This window comes from Aulonocara sp. 'chitande type north' Nkhata Bay, linkage group LG22 (assembly GCF_057382095.1).
Source record: "Aulonocara sp. 'chitande type north' Nkhata Bay isolate Kocher_YH1m ecotype deep benthic linkage group LG22, A_spYH_male_GT1.1, whole genome shotgun sequence".
In the NCBI taxonomy this organism is placed as follows: Eukaryota; Metazoa; Chordata; class Actinopteri; order Cichliformes; family Cichlidae; genus Aulonocara; species Aulonocara sp. 'chitande type north' Nkhata Bay.
In genome coordinates this window covers 36,295,066-36,321,827 of record NC_141364.1, presented here as the reverse complement: position 1 = coordinate 36,321,827, position 26,762 = coordinate 36,295,066, and the positions used below count along the sequence as shown (strand labels likewise).

The following is a 26,762-nucleotide window of genomic DNA, read 5'->3' as shown; positions in this document are numbered from 1 at the left end:
GATTTGTAGATGACCTGCTCTACATCCTGAGCTACAGCCAAAGAATCTGTGCATTACAATTTTCACATACTGACTTGTGTTATTAACCTCATAATAAGGTAATACTTACTAATGTTTAACATATTAGCATACCGGGACTAAATTATAATGCTAGAATTAATCTTGCTTCACGCCTCTAACATCCTTCTTTGTTTGAAGGCAAGAGTGTAAATATTGTGCTTAATGTTGCAGCTTCTTACCTGGAAACAAAGTCTCTTTCATGTTAGTTACCTATTAAAAGCAACCTTCAACAAGTGTGACGATTACTTGGAAATGTGTGGTAGGGGAATGTAAGTTACAATTTCACAAACCAACTGCATTTCCTACTTGCCTAATATCAATACATTATTTTGGTTATGTCACTTTTACAAGCATGTCTGTATAAGATAGGTTTCCCTAATTAACATTTTCATTTCAAATATCAACGTTTTGCCACTCAGCATTAATCTTGGAAACACCTACAGGCATAATTTAATTTTCAATTTCAGGAGTCACCATGATAAAAACTGCATGTGAAAAAAACAAACAGTCAAACTGGATATAATGCTTGGTCTTCCCTCACAGCCCTGAACATACACGCAGTTGTATGACATTGTGGATTCTTAAATGGCTCCATTCAAAGTCAACATGGAACAAAATACATGCTAATTCTGTTATGTGCACCAAGCCATTAACAAAAAAACTAAACAAAAAAGTTGTATACTTATAATAGCCACATCATTTGACATCTGAAATGTCCTTTGGTCATGTAGCATATTCACATACTTTTACTTAAATCCATTTGTGGTCTTTAATATGCTTTTAATGAGTGTCATTCACAGCAGTGAATGGAACTAACTACTAACTACTTTGTGTTGAATTGTTAAGTACCTGTGTATTAGTCAATATTAGCAGTTCACTGGGAATGTCTACTTACAGAAATGTATTAGCTCATGTACTGATATCAAATATTCAAATATTATTTTAAAAAAAAGTGTCTGTGATATTTATTCAAGGTGCTGGTATGGAGAAGGCTAAATTCATAAAGGTACACTATGTAAAATCTCACCACGAGATATCAGTCGATTGCAGTCAACTGAATTCTGTTTTCTTTCCCCTCCCAATTGCTGCAGTGGCTGCTGTGGGACAAACATCTCTGGTCGCTGTTTATCTGCAGTGAGTATGGGCTGTCAATCTGCTATTTACCTCCGCTGTCAAAATGTGTCCCCATATTCACTTTGGAGGAAGCTGTAAAACTTTGTGAAGGGAGTCCAATACGAGTGAATGAGTCAGTGAAGCTCACTTCTATCCAATAACAACAATACTGAAGCAGGTTGTTGAGGATATCCTGAACTCATTTGGCATGAGCGCTGCTATTTTTGTTGCTATTAGATGGTGTTAGAACTACTTCAAAGACAGTTTCACTATGTATGCATGTGGCTAGAGACCACCCACACATGCAAAATGTAATTAGGCAGAACCACTGTACTGAAGATGGCAGGGCAACATTGGCTTCCACAAACCGGTGCCCCCTCCCATGCAATTTTAATTGGATTAATCCTAAATTTATGAGAACACATCAGTTTGTTGCAAGATATGCACCTGCAGACATACAATCTTGTTTAAAAATATATTCACGCTGATGGATGTGGCTTAATGGTTAGTTGTTGTTTGCCCTTCAACTCTAAACTACATTTAATTGGTCAGTCATTAAAACATTTGCCCAGAAACCTGAGTGCACGATCATAGACACTTCCCCTGCATTCTGTGGTTTCAGCTGTACAATGGTCAGTTTGTGGCCCTGTTGTTTGATCCACATAGTGAATGTCGTTTTCAGTTGCTTCCCAGTCACCTGTAAGCATCAGCCTTTATCTCCTGCCAACATTACCCTTACACACAGAGCTACAGCAAGGTCTTTGATGTTATCAAAGCAATTTGGCCCAGCTTTAATCATTGGGAAAATTGAGTAGTTCCCCCCCTCCTCCCTTGTACTTGTACTAAGCAGACAAAATCCAATCAGTCATATAAGAGATTATTGATTGATGTAATCTTATTGGAGGTGAGGTGATGGACGGGACATGACTGATTGCTTTTGTCTGCTACATGTCTTGCTCTCAGTTGGCGATTCATGTCCACTTTGATCTGGTGTTTAATCTTTTTCTGAAGTTCTCATATCAGTCCCCAGAGACAGGTTCTCACCAGGCGGGGCTGATGGCCCACAAAATCCAAGTTGGTTACATTTGATCTCGTCCACATCTTCAAAATCACTCTCACAGTCCTGACTAGATCTCTTAAAGAGAAGTGTCATTACTCCCGTATCATATCAAATCATATCGCCTGCAGAAATATTCACCGATTTGTCATTAGAACTAAATTGAATCATGCTGATCAGGAAATAAACGACAAAACATTACATCAAGTTTAATGATGAGTTCATCCCATCCAAGAAACCTGTGGTTCAATTTTATAAGTTTATTACTTAGTTATAATTAGCAAAATATTTTACAGAAAATTCTTGCTAAGCAACCTAGCTAGGTTCATTGACAAACTCTCATCCAAACATAGTCAATTCTGGTTAAAAAACAAAAAACCCCACTACATTTCAGCCAAAACGCTGACGTTTAAAGCTTAAAAGCAATATGTGATGTGTTTTATATACACTATATGCCTGAACCGTTCTGGTCAGTGGCCAAAATTTGATAATCATGATCTAAAAGTAAACATTAAAATGTTATACATGTATTTTCTACACAGACTTTACTAACATTAGCCACAATAAGATACTGTTCACAACAGACCAAGCAAAAGCTATGACAAAAATCTTAGATTGGCCGACAGCAGGTTGATTCAGCTAACTGATCATAACTGGCAATGTAATAAAAAGCCCACTTCATAAGGTTTGTGTTTGGATATCAAACTATTATCTTTCCATTAACACTCACTCTAAAAAGGACAACATGTTTTACTATATAGCTTATACATTGTGTTTTTTGTTCTTTTAAATATGATGTGTGCTCATAAATGTTTTGTGTGTATCATAATGGGGTAATTTAAGTAAAGTGTACACAAAGCACTTTTTTTTATTTGTTTCAAAGTACTGACCAAAGTTATCTTGTCCCTTTTCTCTTCAAACCTTCACCAACACACAGCAAATATTTATATTATGAAGTATATTTATTTCAAGTATAATCCAGTCTTAAGCCTGATCCATTTTTGGTACTGAATTTAGCGTAACATATGGTCAAATGAGACTACGGGTGAAAGGGATACTTTTGACCAACAGGACCATTATAGCTGCAGTTAGGCTGTTTCAGATACACAACCCTTTTACAGTGAATATGTGTGTTAATGAAAATTAAAACTTGAACTCTGCTGTTGCTGCCTTTCAGGTCTCCCTGTGAGGCTAAGCGCATTAATTTTTTTTAGAGGACTGCATTCACTCTGTGTGGCCGAATACCTAGGAAAATGGCCACAAACACGCTACTATGAATTCTGTTTAATAAAGTGAGCACAGGAGTGTTTTGTCTTGAATTCAGCATCACTACGGTTAAACTCCCCCAAATATTAAATAAAATAATGAAAAAAGTTAAAATGATAGAAATCAATCACTTAGAACAGCAAATGTGACGATAAAACATATAATCAGCCATGTTATTGATACTTGTTTCTATGCAACTGCTGAATACCATGAAATCATGTATTGAAAGTGGTTTTGTAACCTCAAAAACTTCAAATCTTTGCAACAGTGTGTTTGTGTCTGAGCCCGAGCTCAAATGGCTGAAACAAGTAAGTGAATTTGTCAGAACCGGGCAACACAATTACCTTGGAAAAGTCCATGTGACAGGAATCAATATGACACAAAGCACTCAGCCATTAACTCTTCTCCATAACAAAGTGTGCAACTGTCTTTCCAAAGAACAGTTGATTATTGAACTTAGAAAGCCTTTTACCTTTTGATCTACTATTTGGTCTATGCAACGTTACAAAACAGCTACTGTTTTACAAGATAGGAAATAATGAATGGACTGCTGAAGTTGCACCTATAGAAAAGTTAAGTCAGATCAGGTCCCTTTATTAGCTTATCTGACCACAGCTTATTCACTGCTGGGACAGAAGAGATAGGAAGAGAGGAACAGGAGTGATCTATACAACCCTCACCTAGTGTTTTGTTTTTGACTGAACATTTTCGTATTTTGCAGCAGGGGGCCCCATTAAACTGTGTATCAATCGACAACAGGACTGAATTCACATTAGATATGTTGTCCTCGTGTTTGAAATTTGCTACAGACAATCGTCTAGAAATACAAAGACCTTGTAGCACACTGTAAATCCATCAAACCAATCTGAGGTGAAGGAATCAGTTAAGATATAACGTTTTGATATGGCCTTGGGGTTCAAGATGTAATGATTAAATGGGCAAAAGGCAAACACTGAAGTTAACTGGATATCAAGAACAAACCAGTTATGGACTAGAAAGAAACCACGACAACTCTGGGGAGCATTCAACAGACCCACACAGTGGCAAAGTCACAGGACTAACAGATGGGGAAGAGACTAATAGATTTTAGCTCCTTGGCCACACCTCCCACACAGACCCAGTCCTCTGGTGTTTTCTGTTTTAAATGTGGGGGAAAAGGGTGAAGTCAGCAAAAACAAACTGCCACCATTAAATCATCTTCCTGAATCTAATGTCAGAGCAGTAATGGGAATGCACCCATGATCGCAAAGGTTACTCCTTTCTTGAATCTCTGTGCTAGCTTTTCTTTCTCTGTATTCCTCTACCCCTCGTGCTCATCCCCTAACCATGAGTCAGCTGTGGCCAAGATCATGTCTTATTTGCTGGCTGCTGTTCTGCCATAAAACACTCTTTACTTGATGATGATGGATGGGAACATCTAAAGCTCACCATGGTGAGTTGGTTTCACCTGAAGGAGATGCCTAAATTAATGCTGCCACCCTGTTCAAACCCAAAATTTCCCTCTTACATCTTTTCCAAATATTGTTTGAACTCCAAAGGCTGCCCGGCCTCCTGCAGAAACAGTGCATCTTGTTAATGTCTGCTACTAAATTTGAGTCTTTATTTATATTCAGGATGGCAGCATTACAAATTGAGCTAAATCTCAAGAGATAGTTTCAACTGGTAAAAAAAATCCTAACCCAGCTTGCCTTACATTTAAAAGTGACACATAAGATCCCTAGATGCATCTTTTTAAAATTTTTTCCTTCAGTCCAAGAGAGATACACGACCTAGTCGAAGATACTGTGCAGAATAACTCCTTCAAACTGAATGCTGAACACTGGAGCCTGCTATAGTGTTGGTCTCTATAGCTAATCTCTTTCTTATTAACAATGGTATGGGGATACACACACACACACACACACACACATACATACATATGCATATATACATGTATCGCCAGTATGTCGCAGGGCTAACACATGGAAACAGACAATCATTTGCACTCACATTCCCGCCTACAAGCAATTCCCTTACTAACTGCATGTCTTTGGACTTGCATCCTCAGACTGTATGCTAAGCCAAAGAAAGAAGACTGAGGACAACAAAGTATGAGTATATTAAAAAGATGGCCACAACTCACCACATGGTTAGTGGATACCTCAGGCAGCAGAAACCTGAGAAAGAAGAGGAGAAAGAACAAGTGGCTGATACTGAGAAATCCTACCAATGGCTGGATAAAGCTATTGGTAGGACAGCACAGAGAAACTAATCATGACAGCTAAGAAACAACCAGGGTCTTGCCTGGTGTGGGGATTACCACACCAGGCAAGACCCTGGTTGTTTATGATGCAAAGATGCCCCCTGAGACAATCCAGCACACAACAGCTGGATACAAGATGCTAGCAGGCAGGACATACATATATAGAACCCCATAACCAAGCAGCTGGCATAGTATACAGGAACATCTGTGTCGAGTATGGCCCTAAAATTAGGAAGTCAAAATGGTGGTTGAGAATGACCAAGCTAAGATCCTGTGGGACTTCCAGATACACAAGAACAAACTGGTGATGGCTAACGAACTGGACACAGTAGTGGCAGACAAGCATAAGCCCGTAGTGATAGATGTAGCCATACCAAGTGATAGAAACATAAAGAAGAAAAACAAGAATCTCAAGAAATACCAAGCGCTAAGAGAGGAGCTCCAGAAGATGTGGAAGGTAAAGGTAACAGTGGTCCCTGTGGTAATCGGAGCATGCAGGGCAGTGAGCCAAGCTGGGCGAGTGATTCCGAGACATCTGTCCAGAAGAGCACAGTCTAAGAACAGGTAACATACTGTGTAGGACCCTCAAGCTTCCAAACCTCTGGTAGATGACCCGAGTTTGAAGTTTTTTATACATACATTCTCTCAAACACAGAGACGTGCAAGGAGGGAGGGAGGAAGGAACATAGGTCCTATGAATGAAATGCTTTGATTCAGCCAGTTTGTTCTAGTAGTGTCTGATAAACAATACGGCTCGATGTGAAACTAATGATATTAACACAGTATCCGAGAAACATGTGGTCCAGGTTTTGCACTGATTATGAAATGTAATGCGATTTATATAGCACTTTTCTAGTCTTACTGACCACTCAAAGCACTTCAGAATACAAACTTCATTTAGCAAAAAATTCATATTCTTTGTGAAAGCTGCAATACCTGTACTACACAAAAACGGTTCCAAGTGGGGTTCGAACCAAGAACCTTTTTTGCTCTGAGGTCGTAGCACTAACCACTTCACCGCAGCACTGGCCGACTAACAACTATGTGTGTCCAAACAAGGCAGTGTTAGCTGATAGCATTCCACTCGCTTGCCCAAATATGGTCATTTTCTCTCATAAATAAATAAATTTTAAAAAATACATTTCAAAGCCTACAATATAGTGACTTTACAAATCAAAGAATGTTGTCATAGTGGCTGTGTCCATCTTTTTGCCCAAGGTTCTCACACATTTCTGTATTCTCTCTAGTGGCCTGTATTTGACTTACTGCTCCGTAATGATAATAATCACTTGTATGCCAACGTTAGGCCTATGACATATCTGCATCCTATTACGGAAAGACATCAGCTGGCTTAATAACAACATGTATGCTATGTTACAGTTAATGTACAGTTAGCAACAAGTTTATTGACTTCAGGGTCTTTTGTTCTTAATCTTTTTTTCATTGTTCGGCTTGTCCAACCACGGACCTAATTGTGAACGTGGACGATTTTCTGTAGTATGAAAACCGAAAAAGAAAACATTAACATCCCACAAATAGAAGGTTTGTAGTTACTTTTTCTTTTTTACCGTCTTTGTTTTGTTTCGTAAAAATTTTGTCACTGCAATAACACAATCAACCACATCTGCTGAAACTTTACGTAGGCCAAGAAGCAATATTTCCTCTGCCCCCACCTCCACCAACAAGGCCCCTTCGCAGGCGATAAATCACAGATGACAGAGGGCACTACATGCACAAGCGGACCACCATGCCGCAGCTTTACAACAATTAATTAACTGTCTGACAGTCATTTATCATGGCAACAATAAGGTGAAAAAGTCAAGAGTTTATTAAAGCTCTGCTTATTTTTCAAGAGCTATAGACCATAGGAAACACTTCATATACATGTACAAATACATATGCAACATTCACATTCTTACTTCATACAGAATGACAGTAACACAAAACACAATTAATCAGAAAGAATCCCTTAAAAGCACATCTGTAAACAAATATTTGCCAGACAAAGAAACTTCTCGAACACGTCACAAATCAGAGTTCGAACTCGGCAACACAAGCTTAAGGTTACTACAATTAAGTATGTTGGCACAAAGTGAAGACATGTTTGGCCTTTTTAATAAATACTGTACACTGCATCACACTAAATGACTACCTGTTTTTCAAAAGCGACAAGACAACATCACTAATTTTCAGTTTGAAGTTATGGTACAGATCTGATATAGCCATGCACTGTAGAACTGATATGCAGTCTTTGAGACTGACTAGGAGACTAGGAGTAATGGGATAAGGACTGGTCAGGAGTCAGTAGGTCATTCTACAATCTTATCCCAAGAGAAAACTCCATGTGGTGCTGTTTCTGGACAAACTCTGGAAAAAGCAAACAGCAGTAAAATGCCTGCAACTGCAGTAACTGTTCTCAAAAGCATGCATATATGGCCCCAAATAGGCAATGGAGTGACATTTGAGGGCAGAATCTGACACTTGTCAGAAGCCCTGGGAGAGCAGCAATAAGATATTGTTTTGACAGCACTTCGGGCCACCAGAGACATGCAAGCAAAGCTGCGCTTCTTTCTGAGGACGTCAGTTTAACTGTCACTTCAAGATATGAGACAAAGGAAGACTTCTAAATGCGTAAAGACATTAAAGACACTAAAGACATTAGGACTAATATTTAAGTGCTATTACTGCTAACTGCTAACTACACTAGCTCCTTCCGACTACAGCTGCTTACCACAGTTGATTACTTTACTCCTTTACGTGATACAACAGAAACTTTGTGTATTAGAGATTTTGCATTTTCTGTACATAATAATCCTGTTTCTTAATATTTGTTCTCCTCAGTATTCATCAGCACACAACACAACAATCAACTTTAGAAAAGCCCACGTTCAAGAATGTTTCCAGTTAACCATATTTAATAATAGACACCACTGACCAGAACCGATAGGTCACACAGGCAGGTCAAATGTGTGGCACACCAGAGTAGAAGCAAAGCAAAGCATGTCGAAACGCTGGTTTCAGGAGTACGCCTAGACGCATAGAGAGGGTTACGTTGAGATATAGTCTAAAGTGCTCCACAGCAGCACATTCAGCTTACTACAGGACTTCCTTTAAGAAGTTAAACGCTAAACCAAACAAACTTAGCTGCTTTATTTATTGAGAAAGCTTTATCCTACTCGACTGATTATACTTGAAATCAATCTTAAGGAAGCCACAAAGTGGGCAACTGAACTTTGCATTAAATTGCTTTCTTTTTTTTCTTTTTTTTTTTAATGAACAGAGCAATACAGGTGTTCATGTTTCACTGTTACTGTCTAATGTTAATCTAAAACGATTTTCAAAAAGAAATACAGCACACATTAAAGAAGGAATGACAATATTTCATGAAAACCATTAAAGATAACTCAAATGTATTACAGATCTTAATTTCAGGTGGCTTAATAGTAAACGCTGTCATTTTCTACTTGTTTTTTTTTTTTTTTTTCTTTTGCTCATGTATTTTAGTCAGTCGTCAAAAGTGTTTAAATCCTAACATGTCTTGCTGCATGCAGCTGTGTCCAAATAATAAGATAAGTTAATGGTCATATGTGCAAGCAGTTGAGAGTCCAACACTAATAAAAATATAGTAATAAAATGAAATATAACTGTGTCTGACAATTCATCATGTAGGGATCCATGTTTTAGATTCACACAGATCTGCTCAATTTCGTTGGTCCAGTTTGGATCAGAGGTGGCTGTGGGGCGGCGTGATGGTCTCGTTCTTCAGTCTGACTTGACTGCCATTCTTCAAATGCTTCAATTTGTCTCTCTCTCTCTCTAAGCCAACGGTCATCTGTCCCGAGTTCTTATGGGAGGTGAGGTAGCTGCCCCAGCTCTCACAACCTGTGCAATGCAAAGATAGAAAGAGTCAGGGCAGCACACCTCACACCCCGACCAGAACCCCTGAAACTCAAATGCTGCCTCAAGAGCACCAAAAATAACACACAAATACTTTAGTATTCAAGTGCTGAGCTCATTCCAATCTGTTAAAATGACACTGGTCCTGAAAAGGTATTTGACATGTCAATGTGAATGAAAAACTAATATTTGTAACATTCATTCTACATTAGTGTGATACTTTACACTACAGACACTACTTAGCAGATTGTCGCAAAAGAAAAGACATTAAAGATTTAAACTGTTGAATAAAACTCTAGTTACTAATAGGATGCCTGAATCAACCCAGTACAAGTGCTGGATGATAGATGATGGTTTTATTTCAACTCAAAAGAATCCAAACACCAAAAAAGTGTTTGTACTCTTCTTTGTTTCCTGTCACTCATTGGGGTATTTAATAGTCACAATAGAATTTTCTGCACCTTTTTTTAATTTAAAGGATGTGCATTTGTTGCTTCACTATTTGTCTGATCTTGAAAAGAAGACAGTGAATTCTAGAGCACATAGTAATTCACACTATCCACATTATTTATACCGAGTAAAGAAAAAGAAGAGCGGTACACACTAGAGACCACTGAGTGTCAAGCTTTTTTTGAATGACTTAAATCAATGATGGAACTGAAACAATGAGTAAAGTAGAAGAGATGAGAATTTATAATTTAGTCACTGCAATAAAACTGTAGCAGAATTACAGAATTGATGCTGAACCCTTTCTAAAGTTATCCAAAAGCTTGAAAAAAAAAAGAAAAAAAGCAAATGTTGATTTTGCACCAACAAACAAACAAACACCCGCAGATTAGGACAGATGTTTTACAAAAATGAATGAAAAACACAAGTGACTTCATGCATCATCTTTGAATTTACAATAGAACGGCTAAAGTTATATTTCAACATAACCTTTTAAAAACTGATAAGGTGCTTAAAGTTACAAGTCTATGTGCACTCTAGAGCAACAAGACAATGTTCATGAAGGGAACTTTGTTCAGTGGGAAGTCTGAATAATTGGGAAAAAAAAATCTGAGGGTTTCATCACAGGGCAATGTCCTGACAAGGTCCCCATTATTACCAACTTTTTTTAAATTATTTCTTTCATAGAATGCCAAATGCCAAGAAGAATTCTGTTTATTAGACACCTGACATCAGGGGTAGAGGAAATTCTGCTGTTCATTATGCCTTAATGAACTGTGCAAATGTATGTGGCAGGTCAATATAGAGCGCCTATGGAGAAGAAATCGTCAACCCCCTCATTCTGCAGAGCATAGGCAGCCCGAGCCTAATGAAGACTGAACTTTAATCATCAGGAGGATATGGTTGCGTCATGGGACACACACACACACACACACACACACACACACACACACACACACAAATAATAACCTCTGAGACTGAGACACACACACACACACACACACACACACACACACACTTGCATTACCTCACCTCACAAGGTTTTCATTGTCGCCTGGTCCTTTGCAGGTTGTACACTCAGTCCTCGTGTCATCAGCTTTTGGTTTTTTCTGCATTGCAGACTGGCGTTGTCGCCGTTCCCGTGGCAGAGGTTCCTATGGAAACAAGGCTGATTAGGAATGAGACCTGTATGAGTGCTTGTTGAGTAGTAAAAAATAATGAGTATTAAACTGGGGAAAGATGTGAAGTACATTAAAGCATTATTTCCACAATATAACTGATGAATGTGATAACTGGGGCAAGGCCCTATTGAAACTTTACATTAACTACTAAAACAGCTGTATGGATGCTATGCAGATGATTTCCAGTTTTATCTATCCATAAAGCCAGTTGACACACACCAATTAGTTAAACTGCATAAATGTCATAAAGACCTGGATGACCTCTAATTTCTGGCTTCTAAATTCAGATAAAACTGAAGTTGGTTATTGTACTCACCCCTAAAATGGTAAAAACATCGTGTCTAACTGTTGTGGTCCTGGGTCTTTGACCCAGTATTTTGAGTTTTGTTGTTGACTTGTGATTTATTTCTTTTGGATCTGAGATGATTTACTGTTCTAGTTCACTATCTTGTCCTTTGAGGATTACACTGTTCCCTGGCATTTCTGAGTTTGTTTGTCCTCTGTGCTCTTATGATTGTGTTATTTCTGTTTCGTGCCCAGTCTGTTCTAGTTTTGTCTCTGTCTCTTGTCCTCAGTGTTTCCTGTGGTAATCAGTCATCTGTTTATCTCCGGTCCCTGTGTCACGTTCAAACATCTTAGCCTGGGTCTCAGCATGTTTATTGGTCATATCCTGTTTTATTTTCATAGTCCCCTGTCTCATGTGCATGATATTCAGTTTTGCTTCTTATCAGTTAGATTCTGTTCAGCTGTGTTCCCAAGTGTGTCCACTTTGTCCTAATCTCCCTAATGTCCTTCCTCACTGATTACAAATGTGAACCAAGCAGTCACATTAATGGATCAGCATACACAGGAACAGAATTCCTTTTATCTGTGCATGTGTTATTAAAAATGACATAAACATTAATATCCTGGAGCCTGTAAAATACAAAATTTTTGCATCTTTACTTGTTTAAGGCATACCTAAACCTCAGAAAATTCACAAAAAACTTAATGAATTGTTTTTTCAACATTAGTTCCTATAAAATGCAACTTTACTATAAAGTCTGTACCACGATTAGGAAACATGACAGATCAGATTAAAGCAACATGCCAGTAGTAATGACGTTTTCGTGAAATGAGTCCATCAGCCTATAGGAATATTTGCTCTGAGTTTATTACGTACCTGAGACAACATTCAGAACTTGGAATCATCCATGAGCATCCCAAAACCAAAATAGTTGAATTCATTTTTGCACATAGCACAATGGCAATTGCTATTAAACAGTGATTATCAGAATCAGGGCTGTCTAACGTGTTCATTAAAATCAACTGAACTGTGTATGTACAAAAGTTTCTACAACTCTGTCATGAGCACAACAAATTCTAAAAATAAACACCAACACATCAAGTTGTGCACTGTACAATCTTGTGTATAAGAATACAGATACACCGATCTACCCCTCAGTCTCCTAGTAGACACACATTTGCCTTGTTCACAAGATTTTCATAACACTTGACCTCTGACTTTGAGGTCAAAGTGACTGAGATTTGTCCAAGACTTCTTTTTGGACTTTCTTTGCAGATGCACCTATAGTATCAATCTCAAAATTCTAGTTGACTTCCTTCTTGAGTTATCACAGTCACAAGATTCTCTGACCTCTGACCTCAAACTCATCCAACATTGTCATAGATATACCTGTGATATCTATTTGAAGTTAATGCATTTACAAATTAGGTGTTCACCTGCCCACTGCCTGCCCGGCAGGATGAACACAATACCTCGCCAGTGTTTTAAGCTAAGGGGTAAACAGCTTTGGTCTTATTAGCCCAGCTTGACCTTTTCTGTCAGTCTCGCAATCACAAACTTGGCAAAGGAGAGAGAAAAAAAAAGCTTAAAAACATTTGCATTCTTCCTCTTACATTCTTAAAGTATGTATTGAAATCTGTACTGTGAGGAAAGTCAGTTCCTTTAAACAGTAGGATTCTTCTTGAAGAAACAATTAACTATTTTTTAATTTCAATAGAGGAACAATACTGGCAAATATGAGTAAGAAAAGACAAAAAACAAAAAAAAACCCTGGAATGACAGAATGCGACAAAGAAGCAAACATGGGCAGGTAGAAGAGCTTAACTGAATTTCTCAAGAACATGTTGTTTAGAACAATACCTTTTTTTCTGTAGAGAAATAAAGCAACAAACCTCAATTTTATCTTCTCGCTCCTCACAGACTGGAACTCTCTTCCTCTTCTGCCCTCTGGTTCTCTATTTAAAAAGATAAATTAAAAATCCGAGCGGTTGTAAATGGTTGAAATGGTAATGCCATACAAAATACAAAACAATACAATATAATTTTAAGAAGAAATTAAGACATTTTTATTTCTGGGTGGGTCAAAGCCTTGTCTGACACCTTATAGCTTGATTTTTCTCTGCTGAAATCCAGATCAGAGAAGAAATTAATTTTAGTAATCCAGGTGTTGGTTGCTTTATAAAAGGCTTTCAAGCAATGTGGCATTCTTGGTTCATTTCATTTGCCTTAGATTGTGTCCTTGAAGGAACAGGGAGGGGCTGCCAAAGGTAGCTTGAAGAAGAGACATTGTATAACATGAAGACAAGGAACTCAAAGAGTCTTGAAATGAAATCTATGGAAGAGTACTGAAATGACAAACACGTGTCTTCCTACACCCTTGGTGGTTTGTGGACTGATCTGGCTGGGTCCTGGTTCGGTTCTGAGCTTTGGCCCCTGTGGGGACGTGGTCATGGAGGGTGGGGTAATCCTTCCCTACTGCTTCCAGGTGAGCATTGCTGCCCAGGTACAGGTCTTGTTGGTTCCAGGGAGCGCGGGTGGATGTTCTGCTGTGGTCGTTGACCCACTCTCTCAGGAGTGGTGGTCTTGGGTTTCTTGGACCTCTTCTGCGTGGGAGAGTGGTGGGGGTAGGGGGCTCGGGACTCTGCCAAGTCCTGGGCAATTCTTGGTTGCTAGGGTGACGAGCCTCTAGCGGGGTTGGCTGCCTCTCGCCCTTTGGCAATGGGCACCCCATCTGAGGTCTACCTCCTGCTCGGACAGACTCGCAGTTGTCGACAAAATGTGTAGCCTCAGGTCTTCGGTACTCATGGGGCCTGCGGATGGGTTGATCTCCTCGATCTATCTCTATCTGCCTTCGGCTCCTGGGGGCTGTCATTGCGGCTTCCCACCCTTATTATCAAATACACTTCGTGACAAAGTCACATACACAGACACTCAGTTTTGCTCAGACCCACACACACACACACACACACACACACACACACAAGAAGACTGTTGATTTATGTATCTGTGCATTTTCTAATTTTTGTGTACCAGTTGCTGTAGGTTTTGTTTTTTGTTGCAGCAGTTGACAGTACGGGGTCTGATCATTATCTAGGCAAGGCAAGGCAAGGCAAGTTTATTTGTATAGCACAATTCAACAACAAGGTGATTCAAAGTGCTTTACAGAGACATTAGAAACAAGAACAAATAAAAAGCATGATTTAAAATTGAATAAAACAAGCAAATAAACTAACTAACTAATTAACAAACAAACAAACAAACAACAGTATATAAAATCAAAACAGATAAAATCAGAACAGTAGATAAAATCAGTAGTTAAATGTAAGTTTTGAAATTTAAGCTTAAAGTGTGGATTTGGTGCTTTATTCAAATGCAGCTGAGAACAGGTGAGTCTTCAATTATAGTTAATTATAATTATAGTCATAGACAAACACAATCTGACACAATAATAGATGAACAGTTGTTTCTATCAGTATCTTCTCTTGTCTTTATCAAACAAACTGGGTATCTATTCACAGTCCACGCTGTATTATAACAGTGACCATAAACACATAACAGTAAGGAGATGCATAAGTATGGATGATATAATGATTAACATCATTTTGTTAAGAGATAAAATTCCTGGCACATGGAAACTTTATGTCATTATTGTTTCTCCTCTTTTAAATTTTACATTGGGTCAGTGTCAAATGTGCCAAAAAGGAGACACATGCTGTTACTTTTTTCAACAAGTCATGGACTGGAACTTTAAATATATAGCATTTTTGAAATATCTTATTTAAGTATATATATTATATTATGACTAAATCATGGCATTTCAAATTATTTTCATTTAATTTAAATGCATTGGTTAGGATTTCAGATATGCTTTTACCTTCGTAAGATATTTGGTCATATCGTAATAATTTTATTAAGTTATGCACTTTGTTATATTTATGTTGTGTTTAATCTTGTTTTTTTAATGTCTGCTACGACGAGAAATTGGTATTAATGTTCAAAGTTTGTTAAAGAAAGATGTTTTGGAAAAAGGATTAATCTGGGTTCATTAATCATTTCATTTGGCTCTCTATGCACGTATTACATTAGAAGCGCTGCAAAAAAACGGAAAAAAATATCAATCTGCCTCTATGTATATATATACACACACACACACACACACACACACATATATATTTCTTCTACATAAAATGAAAAGTATTCTACTTTCACATAGAAACATTTTCATACAGTTTCTTCTTGGGGGCTAATTCAATTAACTTAGAAGGAAAAACTTCATTCAGAGGGGGTGTTACTAAAAAAAAATGATAAGGTTTAGACTGTGAGCCAGCCAAGTAGATGAATTAAATGCTTTTATTTCGCAACTTCATTCACAGCACTGTTGGTAAACCCTTAAGCTACATTGGAAGCAATGACCAGAAACCAAAGATGGTGACTAGAAAGCAAAAAAAGCGAATGATATTCCATGACTTCAAGCGACTACGGATGAAATACCCGTGGATGCCACAAAGTGGACAAGCATAGAAATAAACCTTTCTGGTGTCCATTCTTCTCACAGAAAAAAGGATACCATAAGTTGAATACGAGTGTGAGAAAACAGAAAACACCTTATTTCAAGCAAATGTCTGAGCTGCTGGAGAGAGTTTAAAAGGGGAAGAAAAATTGACAACATATTTAAACAGATTGTGAAAACAATCCCATCTGTCGCCTTTGGCTCAGCACAACTTGCCAGATGGAGCACTTATCATTAAGAATGTTAACTGCAAGATTGCTGCCAATTGGCTCCTTCATAGTTCCTTTTCTCCTGTGAGTGAAGCACCAAATAAAAGGCTTGACATTATTTAATAATTTTTGTATTAAAGTAGTGCCAGTTAAAGTAATCTATAAACCCAGGGAGAACAGAGTGTAGCTGGATCAGCTGAAAAAGGTTCAGCCACATAGCATAGCTACTCTCAGGCTCTGCTCAGGTGAGGAAATTAAAAATGTGGGCAGTTCATACGTCCCAGGCAAAATCAATCTTTAATTAAGTACATCAGTGCATCTTTAAGAAGCATGAATTATTGCACAGGATTAGAAAAATTAACAGAGCATGAGAAGACACGCTAATTTCAATTTGCCACCTTTTTTCATTTGTCCACTTTATTCCGTAACTCAGGTAAAATTTAGGTGAAGGCGTCATTACAAAGGCTTCAGTGTTCTATTTCTAACTTAAAGAACAACTGACTGTTCTTTAAGTTATACTTTGTAATTATAAATATACACTGATTGGTTTGTAATTAGGCCTTCCAACAAATTAATATTTTCTCACAAAACTAAAGTTTTGTGAGAAAATATTAATTTGTGTCTGCACCTTCGACGCATGATATGAAGGATCATTTATCACCAAGGAAGGGGTCCCCTTCACCAAATAAGCAAAAATGTAAAGGAAAGAGGCAGCATGACTGTTATTTTGTATTAACCGGTGTCACAGATTAACTAGTGTTGATCAAACAGATTGGTTGTAGAATTGCTTCTCAGGAGCCACTACCAACAAAGCAGGAATGTGGTGAATACTTTGTCTTTACAAATGTGTGATGAACCGAAGATTTGAACCAAAATTTTGATTCATCAGTCCATAAAACCTCCTTCCAGTCTTCCATTGGCAGTGTTTCATGGCCCAGGCAAGCCTATTTGTCTTATTATGATGTCTTAGCAATGGCTTTCTTGCTGCAACTCGTCCTGTCAAACCTGCAGCTGGAATTCTTCTCTTCGCAGTTGAAACCGAGTCTTGCTTACTACGACCACTATTAAGCTGTGCTTGAAGCTGTTGTCCTGTGAGCAGCTTATCACGCAAGCTGTTAACTCTCAGAAACTTGTCCTCTGATTTAGTTGTGGCTTTGGGTCTGTCAGACCTTTTCCTGTTAGTTTGTTTCTGAGAGACTTTTGATGGTGAAGAAAACTGTACTTACAGGCACCTTGATGTTCTTTGCAATTTCTCTGTAGGAAACACCTACATGTTATGATGGTCTGTCTCTCTTTCATTGTTAATTGCCTTTTTCTCACCATTTTTGTAGCAACACACTACTCCTCTGCAGTACAATACTGTAGTTTTCAAGGCTTGATCAACCTCTATTGCTGAGGAACAGCTTTAAATTGTTAATCTATGTTGTGTTCCCTGAAAAAGGCCTTTTTGTATAATTCTGTTATTTTTCACTTTTGGTTAACCTTACCTTTAAAACCAACAAACAAACAAACATTTGTACCTTTGTACCATTTCAAACTATTCATTGGACTTGAACGACATGAACTGTAATAAATAACTGGAAAAATTGGGGTGTTCTAAAACTTTTGACTGGTAGTTTATATTTGTCAAAGTTACATGCTTCAAAACATTAAACCAATTTCAGCATTAGACAAAAATAATCTGCGTAAATACAAAATCCAGGTTTTCAATAATGATTTCATTTATTAAGAGAAAAAGCTAGCCAAACCTTCGTGGTCCTATATGAAAAATCAACTGCCCCCTAAACCTAAGAGATGGTTGTACCACGCCTGGCAGCAAGGGTCAAGCACTTGTGATAAACGGCAATGAGTCTTTCACATTGATGTGGAGGAACTTTGGCCCACAATTTTTGGCAGAATTGTTTTCATTCAGGCACATTCAAGGGTTTTGTCCCACCAGTCTGCAGAATATTTCCCCAAAAGTCTTGTGTATCATCAAAATGTGTTTTGCCCTGTGTTCATTTTGGCCAGCTATGGAACTCTCCCTCGGATATTTTTTCCCAGTGTGCGTCTCATTGCTGAATCAAGAACACTAACCTTAACTGAGACAAGTGAGGCCTGGAGATATTGTTCTGGATTCTGATACCTTATCCAGGAGGTCACGACCCAATGTGTTATTAGAATCATTTGATAGAAAGTTTGAAAGTTCGCCACAGTTTTCTCCATTTTTGTGGATAAGGGCTCTTACCTTGGTTTCCCTGGAGTCCCAAAGCCTTAGAAAGGACTTTGTAACCATTTCCAAAATCGCAAATGTCAATGATTTTGTTTCTCATCAGTTCTTGCGCTTGTTTAATTTTATCAGACAGGTTACACTTGAATTACTTCTCAGTTCAAGAGTTTTGACAGCAATCAGGGTAGGGTGCGGATAGTGAAACTGATATTCACTGTGATTAATCATAGTTAATTCATTTTAATGAAGTCCCTCATTGGTAAAATACCCCATGTTACAACCCTGTTGACAACAGCCAGCTTCGTAGAGGCCACAAAGGTGACATTTAGGTCTTTAGGTCGTGGCAAAATTCACTTTTTTTCTCCTTTCATTGTTTATTTTGTTTTTGTTTGGAAAGGAGATTGTGTCAAAGTCACATGCACTCTACTGGAAGCTGGGCACAGTTGGAATCCTGCAATCTAAAGTGCCTTTATAAAGTGCCTTAAGTGCCTTTATTTATAGGTACAGCTATTTTTTCTGTCACTTTCAGTTTTTTCTATGTTTCAATGATGAAAGCTTCTGCTTTAAAAAAAAACCCAAAACGGTTGCTTGTTATTACATAATAGTTCATAAGCAGTACTGGATTGAGTTTTAGGATCTTCTAAACTAAAATAAACAGGATGAAATAATTTGGAATTTATTTGGGGTAAGTCCTATATTATTCCCATGTATAGGCAGATTGTGGTTGTGAATTGCTCCTGCATGAAACTCAGTGTGAGAACTTCACATGGTCTTCAGTGATCAAACATACGTAGCTATGCAGCATTTAAAAAAAAAAAAAAAAAAAAAAAAGGGGTCTCATTGGCTGACTTTAAAAGATTTTCCTCCAGTACACATTACTAACTACAAGCTGCAAGACTCGTAGTTACAAGCTGCAAGACTCGTAGTTACAAGCTGCAAGACTCGTAGTTACAAGCTGCAAGACTCGTAGTTACGTGTCATTTAGCGGTGTTAAGCCTATTGCCAAAGGAAAATGTCTGTGTATACAAACACAGACACACACACACTTGAGCGATTAAGGCCAGCAGGAAGTCAATTTGCCAGTCCTGATAAATTGAGACATGGCTTTAGAGAAGTGCCAGTGCTCTCTGCCTTCATAAAAGCATTAAAAATGCAAAGCAGGGGACTTTCAGCAGCTGCCATTGCTCACCTTGAATTTGAAGATAAATACTGCACTGAAATGCCTAAGTGGCTGGGGCTGCAAGGAAAATCAGAAAGCAGCTTAATCCTGAAGATCTCCAGCAGTGTTCTCGGCACATGTCTGGGGCCAAACTGGCACTGTGTTCTAACTAGGGATGGACCGATCCGATATTACGTATCGGTCCGATACTGACCTAAATTAATGGATCGGATATCGGAGAGAAATAAAAAATGTAATCCGATCCATTAAATATCAAAAAAAGCACCTCACAAAACTTGCGACATGGCGTAACTCTGCTCATAACCGTAGCACGTCGGAGCAGTATGCATCAAGTGATAGAGCGTCTGTGGCGTGCGAGACCTGTCAGCGGTCTGGTTGAGTATTTGTAGCCTCGCTACCAAACAGCATTTCATCTCCGAGAAAGTTATCCAAGAGAGAAGTAAAGCAAGTGTGTAAGTTCATCTCTGAATGTTTGTAAAGCATTCCCGCGTTAAGCTTAACAACCAATATATGGCGCGACTGCTTCTTCTCTCTCCCTCCCTCTCCTGTTGCTACTTCAATCGTGAAACTGATTAATGATCAGCTGATCGGCTTTTCTGTCGCGAGTCCGTCTCTCTTGTTTGTTTATCGCCCACTTCGTCCCAGAAAGAGGAAACCAGCGGCTGAACAACAGCAGCACGTTTAAGCTTGATAATCTGTTGTTAGTAGAGCTGGGTGATATAAGATTTTTTCATATCACGATATGTTTTTTTCATTTCAGGTGATAACGATATATACCATGATATAAGCTAAATAACTATATTTGTAAGATTTAAATGTGCCGTTGCTCACAAGTAAAATGTAAAATAATCAGCAGCTTGTTTTGATTTAAATATTCATTTCCCATAATAAGTTCAACAGGGTAGATGTACTTAAGGAACATGAGACTTTTTCAGATAAATAAAGGCAAATATTGCAAACTACACAAAAGGCAGCCGCTAAAGCGTTTAAGTTTCAAAACAGAACAAACAAAACAGACTAAATTGTCAATTCCACTTAGAAACAAAATATTAATTCTAAAAATAAATCTTAGTTTGTTTTACAGAAGAACAGACAAAATTGACTAACTTTTGTCAATATCAAATAAACTGAGAACTAAAAGGAAATTCTCAATCTCTCCTTGTTGTATAGCTGAGCTTTTCAAACAGTTTTAACAGTTACTTTATTCTGACAAAAGCCGAATGATGAATTAGCGCTTCCAGTCAGAGATTAAGCTGCACCGCTTTACTGTATTTCCAGACTTGCTTTCGGCACAATTTACAGTGCGCGCTACTCTGTTTTTTTGTCAGACTTGAAATAGCCGAAATACCTTCACACTACGAAACTTCTATGGCTCTTCCGTTCGACAATCTCTCCGGCATTGGAACCATCATCTGTTTTCTCTTCGGTAACGCTCTCGGTTGATTTTTCTAGTCGGCACACTCATTTCCTCCATTCCCCGGGTGGAATGGCGGTTGACTGCTTCCCAAACAAATACAGCATGGCACTTGTGCTGTACGTAACAAGTCACGTGACGTGACGCTGCGGCTGTGATTGGTTCGGCTCTGCGCTACTTAATTTGGATTGGCTGTTCTTTTTTTTTCTTTTCTTTTTTTTAAGAGGACAAGAGCGGTGAGGTCTATCGCAATAGTTTAATTTTTCTATCGAGAAAAAGTTATTTCGCAATACATATCGTTATCGTTCTATCGCCCAGCTCTAGTTGTTAGAATTTATTTAATATTACTTTCTACACCAGGATCTTTTTCTACGTAGCTGACGGCTGGTAACTGTCTAGCAAAGTTTAGCCAGGGGGGCCGATAAGGATTGAACAGTGAAAAGGGGGCACAAAGACATACTTTTCTTTCATATTCTCAGTTAAAATGTCGAGCTTTTAATAAATAATTATCTGAATTTTACACCCAAAGTTTTAATCTGATGTAAGATGTATAGAAGTCCATTACTGTATATAGTAACTATTAAGTCTAATATACCCTAGTAAGCTATAGTACTATTTCCATCTGTGCAGTCTGCAATTCTGTTGAAGAAAGATGTTGAATCTATTTATTATTTCTTGAAAAATAATTGATTTCTGTGCATTTTTTTCCCACACTGCATCAAATTAAAGTTGATTACGTCGATTAAGCATCATGAGGTGGAGGGTGGTTCCCTATTTTTTTTTTTTGCTGGCAGTTTGCAACCCTATTAGTTAGGTTGCTTACTCTTTAAAATACAGTGGGGCAAAAAAGTATTTAGTCAGCCACCGATTGTGCAAGTTCCCCCACCTAAAATGATGACAGAGGTCAGTAATTTGCACCAGAGGTACACTTCAACTGTGAGAGACAGAATGTGAAAAAAAATCCATGAATCCACATGGTAGGATTTGTAAAAAATTTATTCGTAAATCAGGGTGGAAAATAAGTATTTGGTCAATAACAAAAATACAACTCAATACTTTGTAACATAACCTTTGTTGGCAATAACAGAGGTCAAACGTTTACTATAGGTCTTTACCAGGTTTGCACACACAGTAGCTGGTATTTTGGCCCATTCCTCCATGCAGATCTTCTCGAGAGCAGTGATGTTTTGGGGCTGTCGCCGAGCAACACGGACTTTCAACTCCCGCCACAGATTTTCTATGGGGTTGAGGTCTGGAGACTGGCTAGGCCACTCCAGGACTTTCAAATGCTTCTTACGGAGCCACTCCTTTGTTGCCCGGGCGGTGTGTTTTGGATCATTGTCATGTTGGAAGACCCAGCCTCGTTTCATCTTCAAAGTTCTCACTGATGGAAGGAGGTTTTGGCTCAAAATCTCACGATACATGGCCCCATTCATTCTGTCCTTAACACGGATCAGTCGTCCTGTCCCCTTGGCAGAAAAACAGCCCCATAGCATGATGTTTCCACCCCCATGCTTCACAGTAGGTATGGTGTTCTTGGGATGCAACTCAGTATTCTTCTTCCTCCAAACACGACGAGTTGAGTTTATACCAAAAAGTTCTACTTTGGTTTCATCTGACCACATGACATTCTCCCAATCCTCTGCTGTATCATCCATGTGCTCTCTGGCAAACTTCAGACGGGCCTGGACATGCACTGGCTTCAGCAGCGGAACACGTCTGGCACTGCGGGATTTGATTCCCTGCCGTTGTAGTGTGTTACTGATGGTGACCTTTGTTACTTTGGTCCCAAGCTCTCTGCAGGTCATTCACCAGGTCCCCCCGTGTGGTTCTGGGATCTTTGCTCACCGTTCTCATGATCATTTTGACCCCACGGGATGAGATCTTGCGTGGAGCCCCAGATCGAGGGAGATTATCAGTGGTCTTGTATGTCTTCCATTTTCTGATGATTGCTCCCACAGTTGATTTTTTCACACCAAGCTGCTTGCCTATTGTAGATTCACTCTTCCCAGTCTGGTGCAGGTCTACAATACTTTTCCTGGTTGTCCTTCGAAAGCTCTTTGGTCTTGGCCATGGCGGAGTTTGGAGTCTGACTGTTTGAGGCTGTGGACAGGTGTCTTTTATACAGATGAGTTCAAACAGGTACCATTCATACAGGTAACGAGTGGGGGACAGAAAAGCTTCTTACAGAAGACGTTACAGGTCTGTGAGAGCCAGAGATTTTCCTTGTTTGAGGTGACCAAATACTTATTTTCCACCCTGATTTACGAATAAATTCTTTACAAATCCTACCATGTGAATTCATGGATTTTTTTTTCACATTCTGTCTCTCACAGTTGAAGTGTACCTCTGGTGCAAATTACTGACCTCTGTCATCATTTTAAGTGGGGGAACTTGCACAATCGGTGGCTGACTAAATACTTTTTTGCCCCACTGTACCAGAATAGGGAGGATGGAGCAGGTTTAAGTTTATTAGATTGATCAGTTTTGCTGAACTATGAAATATTTTGGGTGCAGTGTATGTTTTGCATAAAGGTATAACAGAATAGCTTTAGTGTTTTGTTTCTTTTTGTTGTTGTTGTTTTTAAACTTGAGTATGAACTTATACAAAATGCAGCAAGATATTAAAAAAAAACATTTTTATTGATTAAAAAACACTATATCGGATTCATATCGGTATCGGCCGATATCCAAATTTATGATATCGGTATCGGACATAAAAAAAGTCATATCGTGCCATTTCTAGTTCTAACATACTCCCATTTCATAGATAGACTTCAGGCTCTTCTCACCACTCTGTGTTACTGACTCAGCTGGAAGAACCCAATGAAAAATTTTCTTGAATTCCAAGTGAGAACCTCTAGATCACATATTGACTAGAGAAAAAACAATTACTAACAATTCGAGAAGCGGTGAAGGAAGCCATGACATCAGGGATGTCGCTCTTTTGAACTGAACTAACAGCAGAGTTAAACTGGAAAAATACAAGAAACTGTGCATCATCGGAACAACTGAGAAATGCACTGGAGAAATAGATGAGGACATGAACGAAGCGTCTTACCTTGAAGGATGCTACTGATGTAATATTATTAGAATTGATGGTATTCCAGAGGGTGCAGAAGGCACCTCCACTGTCGCTTTTATAAAAAAAATCTGATGAAGTTGGAACTGGCTTGAAAACACTAAGCTGAACCAAGAGTGTGACCTGGGAATAGAGTGAGCACACTGGGCCCTTGTGCCAAAGGTGATACACGCGAATCTTATTAGGCTAAATCTCAGGGGTCAAAACTTTGCATTTGCATCTTTTCCATTCGCTAATTTGACTATGACCCCTAACTTTTATTTGGATTCCCATACTGTCACTCTGATTTTGTTTGAACATTATAGTAGAATGACATTTTAGGAATAGCCATATTCTTCTCTTCTTGTTTTAACCATAAATACTGATGCTTCTGAATCTGCCTCCAAGCTTTGTTTTTTATTTTTTTCTCTTTTCTCACTTAAAACTGGGAACCTCATTTGTTGGCTGCAAGGTTTTGGATTATGCTATTTGTGTTCATTTTGAGGTCTGTGATAATAAATGCAGTTTCTTTTTCTTTTTTTAAAGATAGCTATCAAAAAACTTTAAAAAAAAAAAAAAGAGAGAGTTTTCACACACTTTCACATCTTCTAGAAGCAGGAAGAAGAGAGGAGTGAACCATATAAGGCTTATATGATTTAGTCATGAAAGTGGCCACTTTCATATATTGTTTTAGTAAGTTTTCAAAACATACTAGTTTCATTTATATACTTTTTCTAGGGATCATATCTTTTTTTCACTCTTGTATGCTTTTCATACAAGTTTCACACAAGACAGATACAAACTTTATAAGATTTATATATATCTTTTCCATATGGCAGTCAAAAAACGAGGGGCTACCTCTGTAGCATGGAAATGGTTTGGTTATGAAAAGTCTGACACAGACCAGATAAAACTGTACTATGCAATTATGCTGCAAACCGGTCCCCACCTCAGACTCAAACACAGCAAATCTCTTCTACCACCGATACAAAAATCATGTGAAAGAGTATGAAGAGAGTTTACTGATGAGAAGAAAAAAAGAGCTGCCAGGTGCTCCAAATAAACCTTAGACTCAAATGTTAGAACAGGCTTTTCCCCGCAGCACGCCGTGTAATAAATACGCACAAAGAAAATGGCGGCCCGAGATTCACAGAATTTACAGAAAATGCACTATTTTGTGATATAAATGCTTCAATGGCTATCAGTTTGTCAGTTTGACTCTAAAGTGCTGTACTGTATGTTTGTAAGTTTTCTCCCCAACAAACACAACAATGTCGACAAAACGTCGAGTGGGTGCCTTTGGCTTGATTCTATAGTACTGCATTTATTTTTCTACAAGGTTTGAACTTAGAGAGTGTTTAAACAAGAGAGAAAAGTGTGAAAATGTTCCTGCCTGTCTGAGAAAAGTGTATAAAGTGTGTAGTGAGGGGTTTTACAGCCTTAAAACATCTATAATAATTGTAAAAAATAAAGTCGGCTACTTTGCGGATCATTTATCGCAGGTTATTGTTAGAACATAACTACCGCGATAACGAGGGACCGCTGTAGTTATATATAGTTAGCTAGTGAAGCAGACTGCAAAACCTTGATGATCACACAATTTTTTTAATTATCTTTTTTTTTTTTTGCAGACAGGGAATACTGTATATGATTTCGTTGATTTTATCCCAAAATCTCGTTTCTTCCTTTTCTGTGCATGTTACCTGTTGTTTGACTGTTTAATTTGGAAAATAGAAGTAAAAGGGAAAAAAACAACAACAAAAAAAACTATCACCATGTGGGCAAAAATAAGTTTGCCTTAGAGGCCTGGATACAAAGCACACACACACACACACACACACACACACACACACACACACACATATATATACATACATATACATATATAAATAAATATGTACACTGATAATAACTGTGCCAAATGTGGTCATATCTAATCTGATATTTCTATTTGATTAGAAATGTACAGACTAGTGTCCAGCTTTAATCACAAGGGGCTTAACTTTTTACTTTAGCATCAACACCATCTGGAACCAGAAAGATGAAACCTTAAAAAAAAAAAAGTAGACCAAGTGACGGGTTGCAGAAAGTCAATAAATATGCCATCTTTTAGCTTAAAAAAAAACAATAAATGAACTGAGCAACATAGTCAAAAGTGTTTAACATTCTGTTTCTTTGGATTACTCACTGTACTTCTGAGCCGACATGCTGGTTTTTAAATTCCTATTTATAACCACAAAACCTATACACATAAACAATGTTATCTTTGCTAGAGATCAGAATTACTGAGACTGAGGATTTTAATGAGTAACAGCACAGACCTACTGCTTTTAAAACATGTCTCTATGGAGCCCATCTGTTTAGTCTGTTCAAACTGGGTTTGTACCTTCCTACTCTTGTTTCTCATCAAACACAGTGAATCAAAAAGGAACAACTTTTTGATTCAAGTTCATTTTCTTCTCTTTTATTATTTTGAGTTCCACCAGGAGAACGCCTGTGTGTTTTTTGTATGCAGTAACACTGTTTATATTGCATGCGTGAGATCACCGTGTGCAACGTATTGATAACCTTAGAAGAAGAGGGAACTAATGGGAACGCAAGTTAATTATTTGTAATCAATATGAATGTGT

General features: G+C 38.2%; 2 protein-coding genes across 3 annotated transcripts in view; both read right to left on the bottom strand.

Moving 5' to 3' along the window:
* The window catches only part of LOC147304605 (uncharacterized), a 65,691-nt gene extending 59,950 nt beyond the window's left edge, over window positions 1-5,741 (bottom strand). The window contains exon 1 of the mRNA XM_086281347.1: window positions 5,619-5,741. Within this exon, the coding sequence (XP_086137473.1) occupies window positions 5,619-5,623 (5 nt within the window). The 5' untranslated portion in view covers window positions 5,624-5,741. The remainder of the gene's footprint in view (window positions 1-5,618) is intronic.
* A 1,802-nt stretch (window positions 5,742-7,543) lies between these two features.
* Window positions 7,544-26,762, bottom strand: part of phf14 (PHD finger protein 14) — a 76,618-nt gene continuing 57,399 nt past the window's right edge. Inside the window, exons 15-17 of one of the 2 annotated variants that reach the window (XM_086281345.1) lie at window positions 13,442-13,504; window positions 11,115-11,236; window positions 7,544-9,620 (exon numbers count right to left, since the gene is read on the bottom strand). In XM_086281345.1, the coding sequence (XP_086137471.1) occupies window positions 9,614-9,620; window positions 11,115-11,236; window positions 13,442-13,504 (192 nt within the window). In that variant the 3' untranslated portion in view covers window positions 7,544-9,613. Of the gene's footprint in view, window positions 9,621-11,110; window positions 11,237-13,441; window positions 13,505-26,762 lie in introns of those variants that run through there. The other variant, XM_086281346.1, reaches the window with a different exon arrangement.